General features: G+C 39.4%; 1 protein-coding gene and 1 pseudogene across 2 annotated transcripts; one reads left to right on the top strand and one right to left on the bottom strand.

Annotated features, from left to right (window-relative positions):
• Positions 1-2,158: 2,158 nt before the first annotated feature.
• On the bottom strand, positions 2,159-22,731 carry DCTN5 (dynactin subunit 5). 2 transcript variants are annotated; one of them, XM_037158842.2, is made up of 6 exons: positions 22,593-22,731; positions 21,842-21,910; positions 12,265-12,383; positions 9,637-9,748; positions 5,862-5,964; positions 2,159-2,337 (listed from the first exon to the last, which is right to left on the bottom strand). In XM_037158842.2, exons 1-6 carry the CDS (start codon positions 22,638-22,640, stop codon positions 2,240-2,242), a joined length of 549 nt encoding a protein of 182 aa, XP_037014737.1. In that variant the 5' UTR covers positions 22,641-22,731; the 3' UTR covers positions 2,159-2,239. The 2 variants fall into 2 exon arrangements, with proteins under 2 accessions (XP_037014737.1, XP_053527452.1); XM_053671477.1 differs by lacking the exon at positions 2,159-2,337 and adding an exon at positions 3,974-4,937.
• LOC119059246 (protein mago nashi homolog) lies at positions 12,679-13,117 on the top strand (annotated as a pseudogene).
• Positions 22,732-22,754: the final 23 nt, after the last annotated feature.

Genomic DNA, 22,754 nt, shown 5'->3' with positions numbered 1-22,754 from the left:
CAGAACCTGTTCAGAGTGGTAGCCTCTGGGGTTCTGAACTGGGAGGATTTACTTCATTCATTACATGTCCTTTCTTAACTGGATCAGACTTTTGGAATCATATACTTGAGTTACTTAAAGATTTTCAAATTGTTTTGTTTTAAGAGACTCAACCCTCCCCCTTACTTTGTAGGTTGTTCACCAATAAAATGGACAGTCAAAAATTATGGCAATTATATCTCAATAAAACTGTAAAAGATTACAAAGAAAATGGAAAGTTAGTCACTTACAGTAGCAAGTATTCAAACATAGGTGGGATGGTAATGTTGGACATGTCCTGAAGAGTTCTCTAATGAGCAACAGGTTATATTTCACCAACTCTAACACTCACCTGTTTGGTGGCACAAAAGGAGAAGGGGGCTGGAGGAGAGGCCAGGATATGATCAAAAAAATCATGCAACCATCACTGACTGCTGGTATCAGACAGGATGCACAGCAGGCGTGCTCTAAGGGCAAGCTTGTCCCATCTGAAGAGCATGGGCTGGGGAGCCAGACAGACGTGGCTGTGACTCCTGGGCCAGCCATTTCTTCACTGTGTGCATTGGATCAAGTTATTTAATATTATCATCTGTAAAATGTGAGCCATGAGCAGGCTAGTGAATGTAAAGCCCACAGCAGGGTACTAGGCACATAGTAAAGTGCCTGAGGAATAGATATAGCCATCGCTAGAGGGGAAGAGTGATCACCTTTAAATAACTTGTTTGGTTGTCAATCTTTTTTTTAAATTTATTTTTAGAGAGAGGGAAAGGGAAGGAGAAAGATGGGAGAGAAACATCAATGTGTGGTTGCTTCTCATGTGTCCCCAACTGGGGACCTGGCCTGCAACCCAGGCATGTGCCCTGACTGGGAATGAACTGGCAACCTTCTGCTTCACAGGCCCGTGCTCAACCCACTGAGCTACACCAGCCAGGGCTGGCTGTCAATCTTTTAATGTACAAACATTAAAAAAAAAAATGACAAACCAGAAAGCAGGTTTACACTGAATGAGTGGAGATAATTATATATAGTTGTCAACCCCATAAATGGATACTGAGTCAGTACAGGGCCTGCTAAATCCAAGACTAAACCATGGAGAACCAGAGCACGCACAGGAGAATCAGAGCATTAAGCAAGGCCAACATTCTGAGGACTTCACTTCTAAATCTTCCTTCTAAATCAAGAAGTCAGGGCAGAACCAGGGAGGATTATACTATTAGCCAGAACACAGTAAGAATGGCACTGGGGACTTCACTGACTGCCTGGGACTCTTGTGCCACATAGTGATTTTAAGAGGACCCAGTGTATATATGTGATTGGGCCCAAGTACAGATATTTTGGTCTGAACTGTGAGGTTTACGGCAATTAAAGGGAGGGTTAAATGGTTTTAGGTCAGGGTACAGATATCACAAATGCTATGTCTTCAATGAAATAAGGTATATATAGCTGCCTACAAATACCTTGAAGCAAGGAGTGGCTGCCAGACTTGTCCATCCACGGGAGATTCAAATCTGGGACTTTGCAAAAATAAAATCTGGGTGCTAAGGATCCCCCCTTCTAAGGAAAGCCAAAGGCCCTACAACAGAATGTTAGGAAGTCTTTTCTTAGTCACCCTTGGTTAAAATGACTGTTGAAATCATCTGAGAAAGAAGAGAAATACCACCACCCCTGCTTTCTCGTTTCAGTAGCCAATGCGAATCTGGTCTCTGAAAAGCCGTGAACACTTTTTCTTCATGATTATAAGCAATTGTGGCAACTGGCCAAATATGTTAGCAGCCAGCAAGCTTAGAGCGACCCTGTGAGTGGCGCTCACTGTGGGAATTTATGGCCCTGAGCTGCATACCAGCTTCGTAACCACCATGCTGGGACAGAGTGCTCTGCTCTGCAGCCGGCCTCAGGCAGGCCCCAGCCATCCACAGGACCAAGGGTGGGAGTGTTGGGAGCAGATGATTCTGTGTCCCACATATAATGAATGGTATGAAGTGACTGTTAATAGATACACTTTAAGCAGAGCATTTTGGAGACAACTCTTCCAGACATTCTATATTAAAATCTTAAGAGCTTAGACCAAGGATGATTGAGAAATTCCAAAGAATTAAACAAAAAACCCAACAACAACAAAAGAAAGGATGGGTAGAAGGTGTCAAAGACACAAGAGCTCTTTGTACTTTGTCCCCAGGTTTATCTTAGAGCTCAAGTGAATTCAAGACATGAGGCAGAGACATTAGACCTGTGTCAAAGGCAAAAACTTCTGGTAGTAGCTCTTGGTGACGTCAATCATCAGCTCCTGGGTACATTCTGGGAGCTCCCCTGAGAAGAGTCCTGGGGAAAGAAAGACCTGGTCAACCATGGGAGCCAGGGGAGGCCTGCAGCTCTGAGTCCTGTTTAAACCCCTAGGGGCCCTTTTCTTTAGTCACAAAATGTTGAAATACTAGGTTTTCCATCTTTGGTACTAACAGACTATTTCCACTGATCTTCTAGATGATAGGAATTTTTGTGTTGGGGTAATAAAAAATATTGCTCTCAAAATGGAGAAATCTATTCCCGGTAAAAGACCTTAGTACATTATTGCATGATCTGAAGACTTAAAACAACTCTGACTACACTGGAGGTTGCTCCAGACAAAGACTTGTCCATCCCTTGGATTCTGGTGTGACACTTTCTGGGCAAGCCAAGGTGAACACTCTTGAAGAAAGAAATTGTCCTGTTAACCATACAATGCAATGAATCCAACCAGATAATATATAGGTGGGAGCAGCAGAACAGAAATGTCCTATAGGGAAACAAAAGGTGAACATCATATTGAAGAATATCCGGGAAAGAGACACTCTCCTATACTATGGGTGAAAGTGCAAACTCATACAATTATTTTGAAGAACAATTTAGGAATATCTAGCAAGACTTTTTTTATTTTTTTTAATATATTTTATTGATTATGCCATTACAGTTCTATTTTCCCCCTTCATTCCCCTCCACCCTGCACACTCCCTCCCCCACCGTTCTCCCCCTTTAGTTTATGTCCATGTGTCTCAAGTTCTTTATATTCTATATTTCCCATACTATTCTTGCCCTCCCATGTCTATTTTCTACCTACCATCTATGCTACTTATTCTCTGTACCTTCTCCCCCCTTCTCCTCCTCCCACTCCCCTGTTGCTAACCCTCCATGTGATCTTCATTTCTATGGTTCTGCTCCTGATCTAGCTGTCCTCTTAGTTTGCTTTTGTTTTAGGTGTGGTTCTTAGTAAATGTGAGTTTGCTGTCCTTTCACTGTTCATCTTTTTTATCTTCTTTTTCTTAGGTAAGTCCCTTTAACATTTCATGTAATAAGGGCTTGGTGATGATGAACTCCTTGAATTTGATCTTATCTGAGAAGCACTTTATCTGTCCTTCCATTCTAAATGAAAGCTTTGCTGGATAGATCAATCTTGGATGTAGGTCTTTGGATTTCATGACTTCTTTCAATACTTCTTTCCAGCCCCTTCTTGCCTGTAAGGTCTCTTTTGAGAAATCAGCTAACAGTCTGATGGGAACTCCTTTGTAGGTGACTGTCCCCTTATCTCTTGCTGCTTCTAGAATTCTCTCTTTCATTTTAATCTTGGCTAATATAATTATGATGTGCCTTGATGTGTTCCTCCTTGGGTCCAACTTCTTTGGGACTCTCTCTGAGCTTCCTGGATTTCCTGGAAGTCTATTTCCTTTGCCAGAACGGGGAAGTTCTCCTTTATTATTTGTTCAAATAAGGCTTCCACTTGTGGCTGTTCCTCTTCCCCTTCTGGTACCCCTATAATTTGGATGTTGGAACATTTAAAGATGTCCTGAAAGTTCCTAAGCCTCTCCTCATTTTTTTGAATTCTTGTTTCTTCATCCTTTTCTGTTTGGTCATTTTTTTCCTCTTTCTGGTTCACTCTTTTTTTTTTTTTTTTAAATATTTTATTTATTTATTTTTCGAGAGAGGAGAAGGGAAGGAGAAAGAGTGGGAGAGAAATATCAATGTATGGTTGCCTCTTATGCTTCCCCAGCTGGGAACTGGCCTGCAACCCAGGCATGTGCCCTGACTGGGAATCGAACCGTGATACTCTGGTTCACAGGCCCGCGCTCAATCCACTGAGCTACGCCAGCCAGGGCTCTGGTTCACTCTTTTGATTTGAGTCCCAGTTTCCTTTCCATTGCAATTGGTTTCCTGTGCATTTCCATTCATTTCAATTAGTTTAGCCTTCATATGTTCCTCTAATTTGTGAGTATAATCAACCAGTTCTGTGAGCATCCTGATCACCAGTGTTTTGAACTGTGCATCTGAAAGTCTGGCTATTTCTTCATTGCTTAGATTTATGGGCTCTGGGGCTCTGAGTTGTTCTTGAGCCATGCTTTGATCTGTTCGTGCCTGTTACACAGAGGAGGTGTTCACCAGGGCGGGGCCACCCAGGTTGCTGGTTTGTGATGCTGTATGTGGGGGCGGGGTCAGAAAGGGACAATGGCAGTCCCCTCTGCCACTTTCCGCCACTGGGGCCTGCACGGTCTGTCTCACCACTTCACTCCTTCACCAGTTTATCTGCGCTCAAATGTGTGACTGTGGTCAGCCCTCAGTGGGTCCGCCTGCTACTCCACACTTGGGATCCACCTACGGCTGCCAGTGCAGCACCTGGGTTGCGCACCTGGTCTGCGCTCCCGGGTCCTTCAGGTGGATCTTTCCTGCCCGACCCTGCTCCGCTGCTGGCTCTGCCCCTCTTACTGGTTTGGATGAAGGGTTCGTGGTTGTCAGAGTTCCGTGTAGTTCAATTTTCTGTGGTTTGGCTGTGTTTTTGTTGTTAAAACTTTGTTGTTTTTTAACTTGGATGTGTGAGAAGGCACAGTACTTCCACCTACGCCTCCATCTTGGTGGAAGTCACCCAAAACTTTTAAAATATTTATTTATTTATTTATCTTTAGAAGGGAAGGGAAGAAGAGAGGGAGAGAAATATCAATGTATGGTTGCTTCTCGTGTGTCCCCTGCTGGGAACTGACCCGTGCTAGGAACTGGCCTGCAACCCAGGCATGTGCCCTGACTGGGAATCGAACTGATATCTTTTGGTTCACAGGCCTGTGCTCAATCTACTGAGCTACACCAGCCAGGGCTAGCAAAACTTTTAAAAGTTCATACCTTGTGACCTGACAATCCAACTTCAAGTATCTGTCCCACAGATAATGTTGCCCAATTGAATAGTATATGTACAAGAGCATCAATGCAGCAGTTTCTAATTGCGAATAACCAGGTACTATACAACTTCTAATGACACCCTACACTAGGGCATAGGCTATTTACATTGTGCTGCTTTTAGGCAATGAAAAACACATAACCATTAAAAGGAATAAAGTAAATATCTACATACTGACAAGAAAAAATGCCCGAGATGTACTGTTAAGAGATTGAGTTTCCATACAGAATAAAATATTAGGCTTGTGTTTATAAGCAGCCATGATAGCCTATTACTTCAATCATGTCCATGATCTGCCTGCCTGGCTTCTGACAGGCACCCATTGAAGGAGCCTCTGCCATGTGTGTATGCAAGGCTTTCCCTCATCCCCACACGGTATGAAACCCTGGGCACTCTACTCTGAAGATGGTATCAACTGAAGCATGCTTAAAACATCCACTTAGTTTCATTTTTGCTTCTGATCCTTGATAACTTCCTTATCCAATTATGCATTGAAAAGGATACTTGTTATGTTGTAAACATCATTCTTAGGTACTATGTAGCAGGAGAATTAAGTTAGCTAGACTAATACACTGTCAGAGGCAGAAATTGCATACATTGTTTTAGTGAAGGAAAATAAACTTGAATTTTCATAATAAACACCCACAGTTACCTGGGCAGCCTGAGAAGACAGTGAATGGGGGGACCACAGTCTCTGGGGGTAACACTGTGTTGTCAAGAATTTTGCAGCAGTCTTTCAACACACACCGACGCCCCTGAAATTAAAATCTTATTAATAGGAAATAGATCAGGAAATAAGAGTAAAAGTCTGCTGTATGGAAGGTTATTTTATATTTTCTTCATTTATGGTATCTTACAAAAGCCAGGGACAGTGACGAGAGGCTTGGCCACAATTCCCTACTTTGATGGTATCTGACAAGAAGGAAAAGGTAAGAATGTGAGCATCAGTATGTGTGATTATGTGTATGTGTACATGTGGGGTGAGGGCTGTACGCTAGGGACAATTCAGGTTATCTTAGGCACCATAGACTACATGAAATTCAGTCTTCCAACGGCTCTGTTTAAGTTAATAATCTCTTTTTTGTTAATTTAGTGGACATCTGTTTCACCTGCCCACCATTTGTTCTTTCGTCTTTTAACATAACCTGTATCTCCCTTGAGAACTATCTCTATGCCCAGCTCAGCCCACGTGCTTCAATTCCTATCCCACACTCCAAACCCCAAGCTGGCCACAGTGACTGGCTTAGGGAATTGACACTTGAGCCAAAAATGAGTCTGATGAATATCAATGTTGGGGCTTCAGCTGAGGAACAACTGGGAAAAGAAGCTCTTCCCGATGAAGTTTCTAGAGGACAGGATGGAAGCCGGGAGCAGACATCTTGTTTCCATGAGGAAAGAGCCCTGCCTGAAAGCCTCCCAGAAAAAAACTTTTATGAAAATGGATCCTCATGACTTCTACTGAAACCCTACAGCCACTTGTGCAGGAAATTAGGATTCACTTCTATACTTGTAATTTGTATTAGCCCATTCATCCATCTGAAGGATTAGGCTGAACCTTATGCCTGTGTTTGTCCACTAACACCAATTTTCAGTTCTGCCACCATCCACGGCATTCTGAGGGCAAGAGGTTAACTCTGGGAAAGCCATCTGTTCCATGGGTTAAGGGCAAGGGGAGGCTCCTGTACGTAGTTTAGACGTGTGCTTCAGGCTACCTGCTGTAAGTTTTAGTCTTGATTGACTTGTGTTTCTATCAACAGGACCTGTGATTCATTGTGTTCTGATCAAACGAGCTGGTGCAATATACCTGGTTGAGAATGGGGAACTCCTAACAAATACCAGGACAATTTAACAAAGAATATAAAAGATACTTTCATTTGATTATGTCCAAATTTTCCCCATTAATAAATACCCAAATTAGATGTATTTCCACAAATTTCCAGGTAGGTTGCCAAATGAATTTTTATCTCTAAAAAGCTTATACCTCTAAGGTCTGAATTTCTTAAGCATCTACTAAGTTGTCTCCAGCTGTGTGGACAAAAGCCTTGACAATACTTGGCAACAAGTATTTAGCAACTTTAGCTCAGAAGCAAGTCATTACTGCAGCTATTCACCTTCCTTGCAAAGTTCTCTCCCATGAATTCCCTGATATTGTCAATTAAAAAAAAAAAAACAATCCAGCAGATGATCAGCTCCCTGGTGACTTCCAAATGAACTCAAAGATGATATCTAAGCCCCTAATGACTCAGACTAAGCCCATGGAGCCCTGACTAAAAGGAAAGAGAACATGGTACAATATATTCACACACAGAAATCAGTGCACGGTAGACCATGACAAAGAGGAACAGGGGACACAAATCTTCTGTGTACCACCAGACAGCACACAGCCTGTATGCACCTGCTTTGTGTGCACAGGTTAACCATTCTGGCCGACTCACAGAAATGATGCTCAACTGGGCTTCAGAGCATTCTGGGTAAATGGATCAATTAGATAGCAGCAAAATAAGAAATGAAGGTATTTCTTAGACATAATGGATGGGCAATAGCAGAGAAGGTTAACAGCTGATACTGCTTCTTTATTCTTTCCTGGAGAATTTTCCTGAAGGGGTCAAGAAGTACATGTTGCTAGCATTAAGCTACCTCTATCTCCTGATGCAAGTTCTTCAGCATCTCTGAGCCTTGGTGTCCTCACCTGTGAAACAGGGCATAAAACCAACCTGCAGGGATGCTGTCAGGATTACAGTGGTAAATGAACAACACACAGCACAACATCAGTGCCTACTAATAATGCCTAGTGGGCTTTTCCTGCTGTCACCTGGGCAATTCTGACTCATACCCACAACTTCATGTACCCAAACAGAAGTCAGACTATCACACGGGACGCTGCAGGAAGGATCTGTGTGTCATGAGGCATGCCAGACTCTAAAAGAATTAATTACTGCTAGCTCTGAGATTCTACAATTCTAAAAAAATCTTTCTCCTCACATTACTTGAGGATCTGCAAAGGCTCAGTAAACAAGTATTACTAATACTGAATAATGACTATCTCCTGACAGTGAACTGATATATTGAAAAGTGATTTGAGAATTAGAGCACCTGACCATAGGACTAGAATTCCCCAAGTATTGGGGATAGCATTTGGATTTGAATCTTTCAGATATTTGTTCTAGAAATAAAGTACAGGACTAAAGGACTATGCTGCTACAGTGGTATCTTCCCTTTTTCAAGGGACATACCAGAAAAGCACTGCTGTGGCTTGGAAAGCCAGCTTTTGTCAAACAGAATGAGAGAACAGGGTGGATTTCACCATCTTTCTTTTTTCTTCAACAGCAGGCCAACCAAAAACTTTCTGTCTCTAATTCTAGGCACTCTGGAGGAGAATCATTAGCAAAACCACCACTTCCCTTAATTCTTAGTAACAAGTCAGACTGGAATGTTTTTCCCAGCAATGTGGTTCTCCCATGCACTGTAGCCTTTGCCATGCCCTTGTGGTTCCTGGAATGTTAATTGCACAGTTGCTGGAAGGTTTCTGATACTTGAAGGTTGAAGTCTTATTCAGAGTTGAGAGCCGGCTCTGTATTAATAAGAGTAGCCATTTAAAAACATAAATAAATCTTGGCTTTTTCTAGAATGTGGTGTAGGTACAAATTTAAAGTGTAGAAAATATTTTCCCTAAACACTTTAGCAGTTTAGTTCTGATAGTTAACATTCTTATAAATCCTAACAAAAATCAAGTTCTTCATCTATGAAAATACTAAGAAACCTAATCTTGTAAAGCTTAGTGGGATCAAAATGATGCTAAGGCTTCCATACACCAGGGTCCTACAGGTTCTACTGAGCAAAGGGTTCCTGTGCACCTTGCATGCCCATTATCCTCAACTACCTATAATTCCCATGAAGTCATGTCATGTGGTAACTCTGAGCCTTATATATGCCAAGCTCTTAACTGAAATGCCCATACTCCTCCTGTCTATGAGCCAATTTTGCCTCACCCTTCACTCACCTGTCATCCCACCCGACTATCAGATCCATGAGGTAAAGCAACAAGTAGGCCATATGGCAGCATGACCATTCATATTGCTGGGTTCAAATCCCAGCTCCACTTAATAGCCTCATCAATCCTCTGATATCTAAGGTCTTCAGTCTCCTCATCTATAAACAGGGATAACAACAGCACCTACCATCCTCAGATGGCTGTAAGGAATAAATGGAAAAATCGAAGGAAAGAGTTTAACATCATAGGAAAGAGGTTTGATAAAGATTAGCCATGACTATAAATGCCTAGGAAAAAGCTCCAAATCCAATATAATGCCAGTAGACCAGAAACTACTTCTACCCTGTCTGGTCAGAGAAGCAGATGTTCACAGATGTGAGGGACAGGAGCTAGAGAGGAAGTGAGGCTGCTTAGCCAGCCAAGTCACCATACTCACAATCACACAGTTCTTGCCAACATGAACGTAAGAGCCAATCTGAGCTGCGTTGACCACACAATCTTCCTCAATAAAAACATGGTCCCCGATATGTAAAGGGAAGAATGCAACACTACAGAAAGAAAAGAAGATGAACAAAGAAAGGTCAAGGTAATGTATTCCTCGTCAAGGCTTACAGAACTACAAATCCTAAACTCAACTTCAACATCTTGTCTTAGTAAGACTGTTCCTAGCAAGGAAGGAATCCTCAGGCTAGGGAAATTGTATAATTCCTCTAGCTCAAAATCAGAAATATTAGAGCAAGGAAACAACAAGGCAGAAGGGGCACAATATTTTATGCTAAAAGAACTGGCACCAAATACAAATGAGCGAATGAATGTGTGCTCATCCCTGCTTCCTTTGAAAATGCTCACAGGTCACATGTTTAGTCATCTGCTCTATAATATGTCAGGGGCCGGACATCAAGTTTGTGGGATATAAATTCTAGTACCCAATATTCTGAAAATGTATACACTCATTCATTTTATTGAGTGTCTATTGTATGCAAGACTCTATGCTAGGAAATGGGAACACAATGGCAAAGATAAGCAATTCAATCCTGCCCAAGAGCAGTTTACAATCAAGAGAAGAAATGAGATTAAATAAGTAATTATACAATAAGTAGTTAGTTACACAGTGGAAAAATACCATGTCATGTGAGTATATAAGGAGTCTTGACCCAGAATGGAGGTTTGGTAAAAGCTTAATTGAAAGTGACATATAAGTCAAGACTTGAATGTGAGTTACTACCAGGATTCAAGTACCATGGAAAGTGGTTCATGATCATATTTACAAGTAATTTCAGTACCTTGGGATGGAAAAATATTTGGACTGGAATGAATATTTTGTCAGATATAATATCTGTCCTCCAAGGACCTATAATTTCTTTAAATTTTTCTTAATTCCATCTTATTTTTAGTCTGAACACCTTGTGAGGCAATGAAATCCTTGATCTCATTACAGTCTACGGGAGTACTACCAGTTCTTTAATCTTAATTAAAAATTCCAAACTTTATACTATTATCAGGTTCTAGTATTGGGACATGCATATGCATGGGAAGAAACCCATATCACCCTCTATTCAAGAGTTGTCACTATTTACATTTTCATATTTCTGTATTTCTCATGTGGACCATTCTTATTTACACATCCCTTCAACGCACCAATAACCCCTTCTAATATGTCATACTCTATGCTAGGAGCTAGGGCTACAGTGGCAAGGATAAGCAATGCAATGTTCATCCTTGAAGCTTTTCTTAGACTATATATCTAGTCCAATAATGACTTTAGCAGAAGGTAAAGTCATTACCTTCTGCTAGAAGTACCTCTAGCAGAGTTATCAATCACTGCATGAAACCACAAAAGGGAACCTATGACAAGGTTTTCTGGTTTCCCCCAATAGCCTACTGAGCTAATGAGGGAATGGTTTCCTGTGAATGATTTAGAGTGACTCCCTGTTCCAATCTCTGTATATCATGGAAAGCCTGGAGCTGAACATTATGGGAGATGCAGGATTATTCCTGTATGATATACTCCTAGGTATTAGAGTTAGTCTGAGTTAGCTACTATCTTCTCTGTTCATCCCTTACCTTGTTCATACCAATGTGAAAGGAGTATCACATTATATAGTGGCAATCACATTATAGTATCATATTATATAGAAGCTATGTGTTTATATAAATGTTTCTACCACAAGTTTGAAGAACCTTGAGGCAGGAACACTATTTTATCCATCTTTATATGCCCTGCTTATAACTTAGTGCTTGTTGAATCACTGGATGAAATGCTGGTGGTGTCACAGGTAGAAACCAGGAGAGTAAATAATTCAAGGGGAAGACAGGCAAAGAGAATACCACCACAGCAGGTATAATAGTCAGTTTTCCTGTACTGTCCATATCCTTTCTTGGACAATCCTTATTTCCGCTGTGAGATCAGTGGGCTGACTTGACATGCCCGCTGGGTTGCAGTTGTTTAGACTAGGAGTGGACACTTAACTCATGCTAAGCCAATCAGATTCCCTCTCCCATGAATTTGAAATAAGACCTAAGATCTATAGTTGGTATCTGTTGGAAGTCTAAATGGAAAAATGATATAAATAAGGGGCTGAGACAGAAAGATTGGCTCCAGGAGGAAAGGGGGAAGACACATCCAACCAGAGGGAGGAGAGGAAAGGTACAGAGAAGGACAGATAAGAGACAGTATAATTTTGGATAGAGTGGGTACTGGATATACAGAATAACTGTCTTGATCCTGGCTAGGTGACTAGTTTTGAAGTCTAGCCCCTCATAAGGCCTCTCATAAGGCTTGGCCTCTTTTTCTACCCTCAGGTGCCATCAAATAGTCCTATGACTGTTTCATAAGAACCCCTTTTGCTTTTGCCAGTTGAAGTGGGTTCCGTTTCTGGCAACCAGCCAACCTCACCTAGACTAGGGTGAATACCACCTGAGTTGTGCTCATTATGGTGAATTGTTACTCAGTGTTCCCCCAAACAGCACAGACCCACTCCTTACCCCATAACTCAACAAATGGATAACACCACCTGTAGCAGCAGCTTGCCCAAGAATGAAACAAGATAATTAAGTTACATACCCTTTGCTGAATTTCTTAAATGGTGGCCTTATGACACTCCGACTCTTCACAACACAATGACGTCCAACTCTTACATTTGCCAGATCCCCTCGGATAATACAGTCATTCATCACAATGGTCTATAAAACAAAGCACACTTAAAAATTATCAACACAGATGAAAACAACAACAACAAAAACAGTAGGTAACAAGACACTGCCTGAGACTTATGCTTTGATCTACTGAGTCACTTGTAAAGTTAAATCCTTGTTTAGACTCTGATGTGAACAAACCAACTACAAAAGAAGATCTTAAGATACTGGAAAGACTAAATATGGACTGAGGATTAGAATGACACTAGGGAATTACTTGTAAGAGAATTGCCCTCATAACACTGACTGCATGGATTACTGTTAAAGTTTGGTCTCGAAAGCCATGGAGAGTGACTTTTATTTGTGTTACTACATGGGTCACAAAGGCAAGTTCAGCCACAAATTCTTGGAATTTGAGTTCCAACCCAGTGGGAAATTGACATATGCCAAATACGGCATTTACAAAAATGATGCCATGATCAGAAAATGGGCTTACATACATACAAGTGTGATGGAGGAACTGAAGGAAATAATGGATGACAGCAAGATTACCAAAAGAATGATGCTTTGTGGTTTCCTCCTGCCCGAGTGGGCTGGTAGGAACTTAAAGTTGTCATTGGAGATAAACACATTTCTTTCACAACACCAAAAACTGGTTCCCTTATTGATGTTAATTGATCCAAGGATCAGAATACTTACATGGATTTTATTATTTTGTCTAGGGCCTGAAGTGTTTGGTCTTCAGTCTTACTGGATTACACTTCAAGATTAAACTAATCTAGATTGAATACTGGTATGGATGCAAGAGGGTGGGAGTAGCTGTTTTTAATTACCATTATCAGGAAATTTTTGTGTATACCAGGTCAATATTTTTATACACTATAAAAGACTATCTTTAATAAATACATAACAAAGTACAATTTTTATTGTTTTAAAAAGATCTAAAAGTGTGAAAAAAAAAAGCTGTGTGCAGGTGAAGATGTTCCCCTTACACTACAAGCTTTACCCTGATCATCCTATAAATAGGTCTCACTGGATGAACAAAGATTAATTGGGAACACCTCTAGTAGACTTAAGTTATGCACCTCCTCAGATTTACTCAGATCCACCTATCCCCAGGCTGTGGCTGCTTGCTCAGTGAGAGTCCTGGCTGCTACTGCCTTTGTCTTACCTGGTAACACAACTACCTCCAACTTCTTACTCCCAGAGGTGGACTCAATGAGATTCTGGCTCCTCTCCCAATTTTTGGCCTCAGATTAAGTTCTACACTGCAGGGTGTGGTATCTGGCTTCCCCAGAGACTGCCCAGAGGGGCTAAATAACACCACTCAGAAATTTGAAGGAACTAATTCCCATACTTGGTAAAGAATCTGAATTATAGGGGTACCAGAAGGGGAAAAGGAACAGCCATGAGTGGAAAGCTTATTTGAACAAATAATAAGGGAGAATTTCTCCGTTCTGGCAAAGGAAATAGACTTCCAGGAAATCCAGGAAGCTCAGAGAGTCCCAAAGAAGTTGGACCCAAGAAGGAACACACCAAGGCACATCATCATTACATTAGCCAAGATGAAAATGAAGGAGAGACTACTAGAAGCAGCAAGAGATAAGGGGACAGTCACCTACAAAGGAGTTCCCATCAGACTGTCAGTGGATTTCTCAAAAGAGACCTTACAGGCAAGAAGGGGCTGGAAAGAAGTATTCCAAGTCATGAAATCCAAAGACCTACAACCAAGATTACTCTATCCAGCAAAGCTTTCATTTAGAATAGAAGGGCAGATAAAGTGCTTCTCAGATAAGATCAAATTCAAGGAGTTCATCATCACCAAGCCCTTATTATATGAAATGTTAAAGGGATTTATCTAAGAAAAAGAAGATAAAAAAGATGAACAGTGAAAGGACAGCAACTCATAGTTATTAAGAACCACACCTAAAACAAAAGCAAACTAAGAGGACAGCTAGATCAAGAGCAGAACCATAGGAATGAAGATCACATGGAGGGTTAGCAACAGGGGAGTGGGAGAAGAAGAAAGGGGGAGAAGGTACAGAAAATAAGTAGCATAGAGAGTAAGTAGAAAATAGATAGGGGGAGGGCAAGAATAGTAGGGGAAATATAGAATCTAAAGAACTTGAGACATGTGGTCATAAACTAAAGGGGGGAATGGTGGGGGAGGGGGTGTGCAGGGTGGAGGGGAATGAAGGGGGAAATAGAACAACTGTAATAGCATAATCAATAAAATTTTAAAAAATAAAAATAAAACAAACAAAAAGAATATGCATTCTTGAAATATCTGTTGAATAAATGAATGAATGTGGCAAAAGAAAGAATGGATATGGCTGGGATTGCAGCTGGAAATGTAAACAAGGGACCAAATCATGAGGAATTATGTACACTGATCATAGAAGCTTAGATTTTTTTTTTCTTAGAGGATATATGTAAAGAATCAATGATGGGGGGAAAAGGCAGAAAACTGTACTTGAACAAAAACTGTATTTGAACTGTAGTTAAAAAAATAAAATGTAAAAAAGAGAATCAATGAAAGATATTAAGCTGATGATTTAAACAAGTGAATGTTCCTTTTAGAAACATTACTCTTGAAGCAGTCTAATGTCTGAATGAAGGAGGCAAGAACTTTTACTGGAGGTAAAGTGATCCTTTAGTTGACTACAGTTGATGAAGGTAAAAAGAGATAATGAACCTTATTTAAGGTAGCTGTGCATGAAAAAGAAATAAATTGGAGGTACAGGAATCTGACCAAGCCTCCAGATCTAACTACCAATTTACGGGGGGGGGGCGGATAAAGACCTCATTAAACCACCCCATGCAATTATAATCAGCCAAATTCAGAAATCTGAAAATCCTACAGAAGAGTGATCTAGTTTCTTCAATATAAAAATGGCAAGGGGGTAAAGAAAAAGAACTGTGACAGATTAGACTTAAGAGACATAGTAACCAAACACAATGCGCACTTGACCTTGTTTGGATCCTGTCTTAAACCAAATGTAGAAAAAGATCTTGAGATACTAGAAAGACTGAACATGGACTGAGGATTAGATGATATTAGGGAATTACTGGGTTTTAAAAAAATTATAACTAAGGTTCTCTACTATTTAAGTCTTTAAATATTAGTGAAACATTCAAAGTATTTATGGGTGAAGTATATGATGCTTGCAATTTGTTTTAAAATAGCCCAACTCTCTTCCCCAACCTTGGGTTTGGGTAGGGTCAGTACAGAGGGGAAATAAGAATGTCAGAATCTTGCTAATTGTAGAAGCTAGTGAATTCATTATATGTTCTCTCTACTTTTGTTCATGTCTTAAAAGTTCCATAATAATACTGCTCATATAACAAGGAATGAACTACTAATTCACTAATATGTGCAAGAACATGGGTCAGTCTCAGTAACCTTATGCTGAGTGAAATAAGTTCATATATCAAACATTACATGATTCCAATCACTTGAAATTCTCAAAAATGCAAAACTAATCTATATTAGTTTTACATCAATGGTTACCTGGGGCCAAGGACAGAAGGAGGATTCACTGCAGAAGGCACAAGGAAACTAGGGTGATGAAAATATTTTATATTTTGATTGTGGTAATGGTTGTGTAGCATCAGTCAAAACTTATCACCCTGCCAGTGTGGCTCAGTTGGTTGGAGCATCATCCCATAGACCAAAAAGTTGTGGGTTCAATTTCCAGTCAGGGCACATGACCAAGTTGCAGGTTTGATCCCCAGTTGGGGTCTGTACAAAAAAGGCAACCAATAAATGTTTTTCTCTCACATTGATGTTTTTCTCTCTCTTCTCTTTCTCCCCCTACCATGCTCTCTAACAGCAACGAAAAAAAATGCCCTCAAGTGAGGATAAAAAAATAAAAATAATAAAAATACTTGCCATACTACACACTTAAAATTGACACTTTTAGTGTATGTACATTATACTTCAATAAAAATTTTATTAAATGTTACATTATAAAATGTTAAAGAAGGAAAGAGAATCTATACAACTTAGTCATTGTTTAGATTTTGAGGGTAAGAAATCCTAGAATGGGGTGAGTAATCAGGAAACCAGACAAAAAATTCCTTTGAAATGTAGACTTTGAGATATCAATGGGGATGACCCACAGGCAGTTCTAAATAAACATGTGGGGCCCAGGACAGAAGGTCATGCTAAAGAGGCAGATGGAGACACCTTGCTTATAGGTGAATTTAGATAAATTATTGGCCTTAACACCAGGCTCTGACAGGACACTAAAAGGGAAATAGAATCATACCTGGAAGAGTTTACCAATCTCGTCTGCTTATGTTCTGTCTATAAAACATCTACCAGTGGGGAAAGAGGGTAGGAGGAGGTAGAAGAGGGTTTAGGGGAGATAAATTTCAATGGAAAAAATACAATAAAAAATAAACTATTAAAAAAACTACCAGTAAAAAGGAACTTTCACATCTGCTGATTGTAAAGCACTGCAGTTCTTGGTTTTTAAAAGCTATCTTCTTCAAGCTAAAAGAGAGATCTATTTCTAGTATATACTTCTTTTATCTGAGAGACTTAATTTACTTCAATCACTGTTTTCAGTTTATGTGTCCATCTATAATCAGAGAAAATGACTGTCTTTGCTTTCAGAAGAAAACAACATTCCAAGAGTTCTGTGTGTTTGGTAATGGGTATTGTCATTTTATTGTGTTTTAAATAAAGATAACAATCATAATGTGGAAATAAAGAAAATCCATGTACGTTCCTCTGTCAGCTTAAATTACACTCCCAGTGAAGAAGCAAACACACAAATAACATAAATAGTAAATCATATTACAAGTGGTCAAAGTAATTTAGCAAGAATAAATCTTGGCTTCCTATTTATAAAGGGTGGAGCTAAAGAAGAGAAGTGATTCGAAATTGAAACAACAGTGTATTAAAATGGAAGGAGGTGCCAATGAGGACCTTACAGGGAAGAAAATGGTACTGAAGCAGAATTCACTGCACTGAATAGGTATAAGGCAGAGGTGAAAATTGGAGGTATAAGGATAGCACCTGGAAATCTATTTTGTTTGGCCCATGCAACATTTTTATCATTTAAATTTGCTGTTATTATTTGAAGAGTGGGATGCTTTACATTACAAAAATCCAGATTTCTAGTTTCTTTTGAGAGAATCAGAAGCTCTGGAAACATAGGCCTATTTTCTCACTTACAACAATCAGCTTGGGTTTAGCTAGGTCATGTATTCTCCCAAGTTACCAGGCCCCATAACTCTGTTGTTTACACCCAGTCTTTTTTACTCATTTGATGGCCTTATACTTCAAAAGGCACTATGACATCTGATATAAGCTCAGAAAAACAGAAATGTCTTATTTCTAAAAGGGACAGGAGCTGAAAACATATATGGATTGTTTGTAATAGCAAAGAAACAAAATAACTATCCACCAAACAGATGAAGGAAATAAATTTTCACAGCAGTGAAAATGCACAAACCATGTGAATCTTAGAAACAAATACTGTCATATAAGTGTTTTCTGTTGTCATTATTATGATAATTACATGTAAAAAAGTCATAGAAAACTAAGTAATGCTAAACAAGCCTTGTATATATCATTTAGGGATACATATGTATATGGTAAAACATATTTTAAAATACAGAATTTGTATGACACAACATTCCGGATAGTGGTTTCCTCTTGGAAGGGGGCAGAAGAAAGAGACAGGAGAGGAACATAAAGGTAGTACCTTATTATACACACTATTATACATGCTATGTTCCAGTTCTTCAGTTGGGTGGTGGGTTCATGGTATTGACTTAATTTTTATGTTTTATAACAATACATTATATATTACTCTTATGTGTACACTAAATAGTACCAAATAAAACACCTTTTTAAAAAGAGATAGATGGGATTGCAGGACAGAGGGGGTAAAAGGGGACTAAATGGCAATGGAAAAAAGATACAATAAAAAAAATAAATAAAAAGAAAGAGATGGCCCAAACAACCAAAACAATCTTGAAAAAAGGACAAAGTTGGAGGATTCATATTTTCTGATTACAAAATTACTACAAACCTACAATAACAAAAGCAGTATTGTACAGGGTACTGACATAAGGACGGACATATCAACCAAGGGAACAGAACTGAGACTCCACAAATAAACCCATACATCTATGGCCAATTGATTTTCTACATGATGCCAAGACCATTTAATGGAGAAAGGATAGTGTCCTTAACAAATGGCAGCAAGACAACTAGATTTTCACACCCAGAAGAATTAATTAATTAGGACCCCCTACATCACACCATATACAAAAATTAACTCAAAATGCACTAACAACCTACATACAAGAACTAAAACCACAAAACTCTCAGAAGAAAATACAAGAGTAAATCTTTGTAACCTTGGGTATGGTAATGGATTCTTAGAAATGACACCAAAAACTTGCGCAAAAGAAAAAAATAGATAAATTGGACTTCACCAAAATTAAAAACTTTTATGCATCAAAGAACATTATCAACAAAGTTGAAAGAGCCCTGGCCAGCTAGCTCAGTTTGTTAAGAGTGTAGTTCTGACACTCGAGGTTGTGGGTTCGATCTCTGGTCAGGGCACAAATAAGAAGCAACCAATGCCCCATCCAAGAAGCCCAGATGGCTGGGGCATTGTCCCATACACCAAAAGATTGTGAGCTCAAATCCCAACCAGGGCACATACCTAGGTTGCAGGTCCAAACCCTGGTTGGGCAAAAGTAAGGCAACTGATAAATGTTTATCACATCAATATTCCCCCCTCCACCGCTTTCTCTCTCTTCCCCCTCCCTCCCTCCATCTTTCTCTAAAATCGTTAAACATATGCTTGGGTGAGAATTACATTTATTTATTCTTTAAAGGTTTCTTGTTTTTAAAGAGTTTTATTTATCTATTTATTTATTTACTTACTCATTTTTGGAGAGGAGAAGGAGGAAGAAAGAGAGGAAGAGAAACATCAATTTGTGGTTGCCTCTCACACACCCCCTACTGGGAACCTGGTCTGCAACCAGGCACGTGCCCTAGACTGGGAATCAAACCAGTGACCCAGGCTGGCATTCAATCCACTGACCCACACAAACCAGGGCAAGCATTAAATTTTAAAAAAAGAAGCAACCAATTAATGCACAAATAAATGGAACAACAAATCAATGTTTCTGTCTCTCTCCCTTTCTCTCTCTAAAATCAATCAATAATTAAAAAAAAATACCTGCCTGGTGTGGCTCAGTGGATTGAATGCCAACCTGAGAACCAAAGGGTTGCCAGTTCAATTCCCAGTCCAGGGCATATGCCGGGGTTGCGAGCCAAGTCCCCAGTAGGGGGCGCACAAGAGGCAACCACACATTGATGATTCTGTCCCTTCCTTCCCATCTCTAAAAATAAATTAATAAAATCTTTTAAAAAACAAAGTGAAAGATAATCTCAGAGTGGTAGAATTTATTTGCAATCATCTATCTGATAAAGATTTAATATCCAGAATATATAAAGAACTACAACCCAACAACAAAAAGACAGCACAATTTAAAACTGGGCAAAGGACTGAACAGACATTTCTCCATAGAATATATACAAATAGCTAAGCTATTTAAAGCTATTCATCATCATTAGGGAAATGCAAGTCAAAAGCTACAATGAAATACCATCCATACCCACATTCAAAAAACAGAAAATACCAAGTGTTAGTGAAGAAGTGAAGAAACTAGTACTCAGCTGCATTGCAGATGGGAATGTAAAATGATTCAGTCCTCATGGAAAACAGTTACAAAGTCACAAAGCTAAATATAGAATTACCATATGACCTAGCATTCCCACTCCTAGGTATATACCCAAAAGAACTGAGAACAGGTACTCAAATAGATACTTGTACACCAATGTTCAGAGAAGCTTTACCCACAATAGCCAAAAGGTAGAAACAACCTAAGAAGTGTTCAACAAATGAATGGATAAACAAAAATGTGGTACATACATATAATAGAATGTTATTCAGCCAGGAAAAGGATATGTGCTACAACATGGATGGACCTTGAAAAACTTATGCTAAGTAAAGTAGGCCAGACTTCCCCCCAAAAAAGATACACAAATACTATATGATTTCACGTAAATGAAATATCTAGCATAGGCAAATTCCTGATCATGTTATCTTCCCTGCCAGGTAAGCATAGAATAGGCAAATTCATAGAAACAGAAAGCAGACTAAGGTTACCAGGGACTAGGGGAAGATGGGAATGGGGAGTTATTCCTTAATGGGTAGAGTTTCTATTTGGATGATGAAACAGTTTTGGAAACAGATAATGGTGATGGTTGCACAACATTGTGAATGCAATTTATGTCAATAAATCGTACACCTAAATATGATTAAAATGGCAAATTTTGTTATATATATTACTAGAATAAAAATAAAATCTTCCCTAGAAAAATCACAGAAAATGTTTTAGAATTAGCTGAAGGATTTCCAAAAAAACCTCTGTGCATTTGCTGGTGTATCAGATGAAGTTAAACTAATTTCTCATTTCTGGGCAAAAATGGTGTGTCTACAATTACTAATTATATCAAGTGAACTATATTTCTTTTTTTAAAGATTTTATTTATTTATCTTTAGAGGTGAAGGGAAGGAGAGAGGGAGAGAAATATCAATGTATGGTTGCCTCTCATGAGTCCCCTGCTGGGAACTGGTCTGCAACCCAGGCATGTGCCCTGACTGGAAATCGAACTGCAATACTCTAATTTGCAGGCCTGCACTCAGTCCACTGAGCTACACCAGCTGGGGAGTGAACTATATTTCTTCTCCATTAAATCTCAGGATATGATGGGCTAATGGAGAAAGTAATTGTGTCTCTACTGAAAATATTTGTGATCTCTTGATTATGGTGAGACCATTTTCCCTCTGGAGGTTAGAGATCTAACATTTCAAGGAAAACTGAGTATTCCAGACAGCAGGAAACACAGACTCAATCTCAAATATATCTTGATATTTTCTGGTTCTGAAATGTTCTAATATTATTCCTAAGTTTATACTCATCTAGATCTCTGCTACTTCAATTTATTTAGACTACAAGATTCTGAGCCTTTAATATTCCACTTTAGAAATTTGTATCAAATTTTACTATCTTTCTACATTCTCATATTTTAAGAGTTTCCATTAATAATGAATTATTATTATTTAACAGATAATTATATTAATGTAGTATTACTTTAGTTTCTACACTAAAATAGTTTGTTATCTATTTATGTTTTATGTTTGGTAGTTCAAAACTATGTAATAATTTCAGCTCTGGGTACCACTGCATTGTGCTCCTGGTATGTAAGGAAAAGGACTTTCTGCTGGCTCTTTTTATTGACTCTCTTTTGTATTTAATAAATCCAACTTGGAAAGTTAAAAACAAGAGAATTTTTAAGTGTACAGCAATAAATAGGAAACATGGCAACATTTTATCTGCCCTGCTAATGTGATAATTTGTGAAAAGAAAGCAACAGTATGCATCCTGGAGGTGGCTTTATTCCTTACCTTGCCATTGAGAACGATGTTCTGACTTCCGCACAACACTGACTGGCGACTAACTTTGTTCCCAGAAGCCTGAAAGCAAACAGCAGGAAATGAGGGGGAGCAAACTGAGTGGGTTTCTTCATCATATGGAGAGAAAAGGACTTGAAATGGCATGCAGTGTACACTGGGATGAGTCCAGAATTTCAGTAAAGAAAGGATGAATTAGGAAACTAGAGATTCAAATAATGGATTCAGAATTTGGATGTGGTGAGTCTGTCTATAGCCTACTGACATCAGAGACATGGATTCAAGTCCCAATTCTATACCTCGATTTTAAAACCCTAAAGCCAGGATAATGACTTCACCAGTATCACAGAACTGTGGGAATTCAATGAAAAGCAATAGTAGTAACACTGAGCAACTTACAGACATCATGTATTGACTATAAAGAACCTAACAATCTTTAGCACATAGTAATACATTATGATAGGTTTGTTTTTTTTTAATAGTTTTTAAAAGCCGGAATGTAATTAATATTAGGATGGACGACACTTGTCCTGCTTTCTGAAAACCATTTTATCTCCACCAGGAAATCAGGATTAAAATGAGAAAGCCTAAACTGATCATTTAAAGAATAAACAACAAGGCCAGGCCATACACGCCCATACATGCCACAAGGACCCGCCGGGGTGGGTCAGACACAAGATGGGGCACCGGCCCCAAAGGGACACAGGCTTGGAAAGGCAGGACTGATGTGCAGACACGCACGCACCGTCTCGATGTACTCGGACTTGTTGTAGAGCAGCTCGCCCAACTCCATAGCCACCAAGTCCTTTCAGCAGCTCCAGCCAGCCCCTGTCACACACCGTCAGCGCGTCTGTCAGTCCCGGATGCCGGCTACTTCCGGCAAATCCTGCACTTCCGCTCCCAGGAG

The sequence above is a fragment of the Artibeus jamaicensis genome, unplaced genomic scaffold (genome assembly GCF_021234435.1).
Source record: "Artibeus jamaicensis isolate MK-2021 breed Jamaican fruit bat unplaced genomic scaffold, CSHL_Jam_final contig_700, whole genome shotgun sequence".
NCBI classification, from domain to species: domain Eukaryota; kingdom Metazoa; phylum Chordata; class Mammalia; order Chiroptera; family Phyllostomidae; genus Artibeus; species Artibeus jamaicensis.
Note: the sequence above shows the minus strand (reverse complement) of the source record. Positions and strands in the feature narration are given on the sequence as shown.

Coding starts and splice junctions, on each gene's coding strand:
- DCTN5 (XM_037158842.2), bottom strand. CDS start 22,640: ATGGAGTTGGGCGAGCTGCTCTACAACAAGTCCGAGTACATCGAGACG. Junction 9,749..12,264: donor TTTAAGAAATTCAGCAAAGG/GTATGTAACTTA, acceptor TTCTTTCTGTAG/TGTTGCATTCTTCCCTTTAC. Junction 2,338..5,861: donor TGTCTTCTCAGGCTGCCCAG/GTAACTGTGGGT, acceptor TTCTTTCCCCAG/GACTCTTCTCAGGGGAGCTC.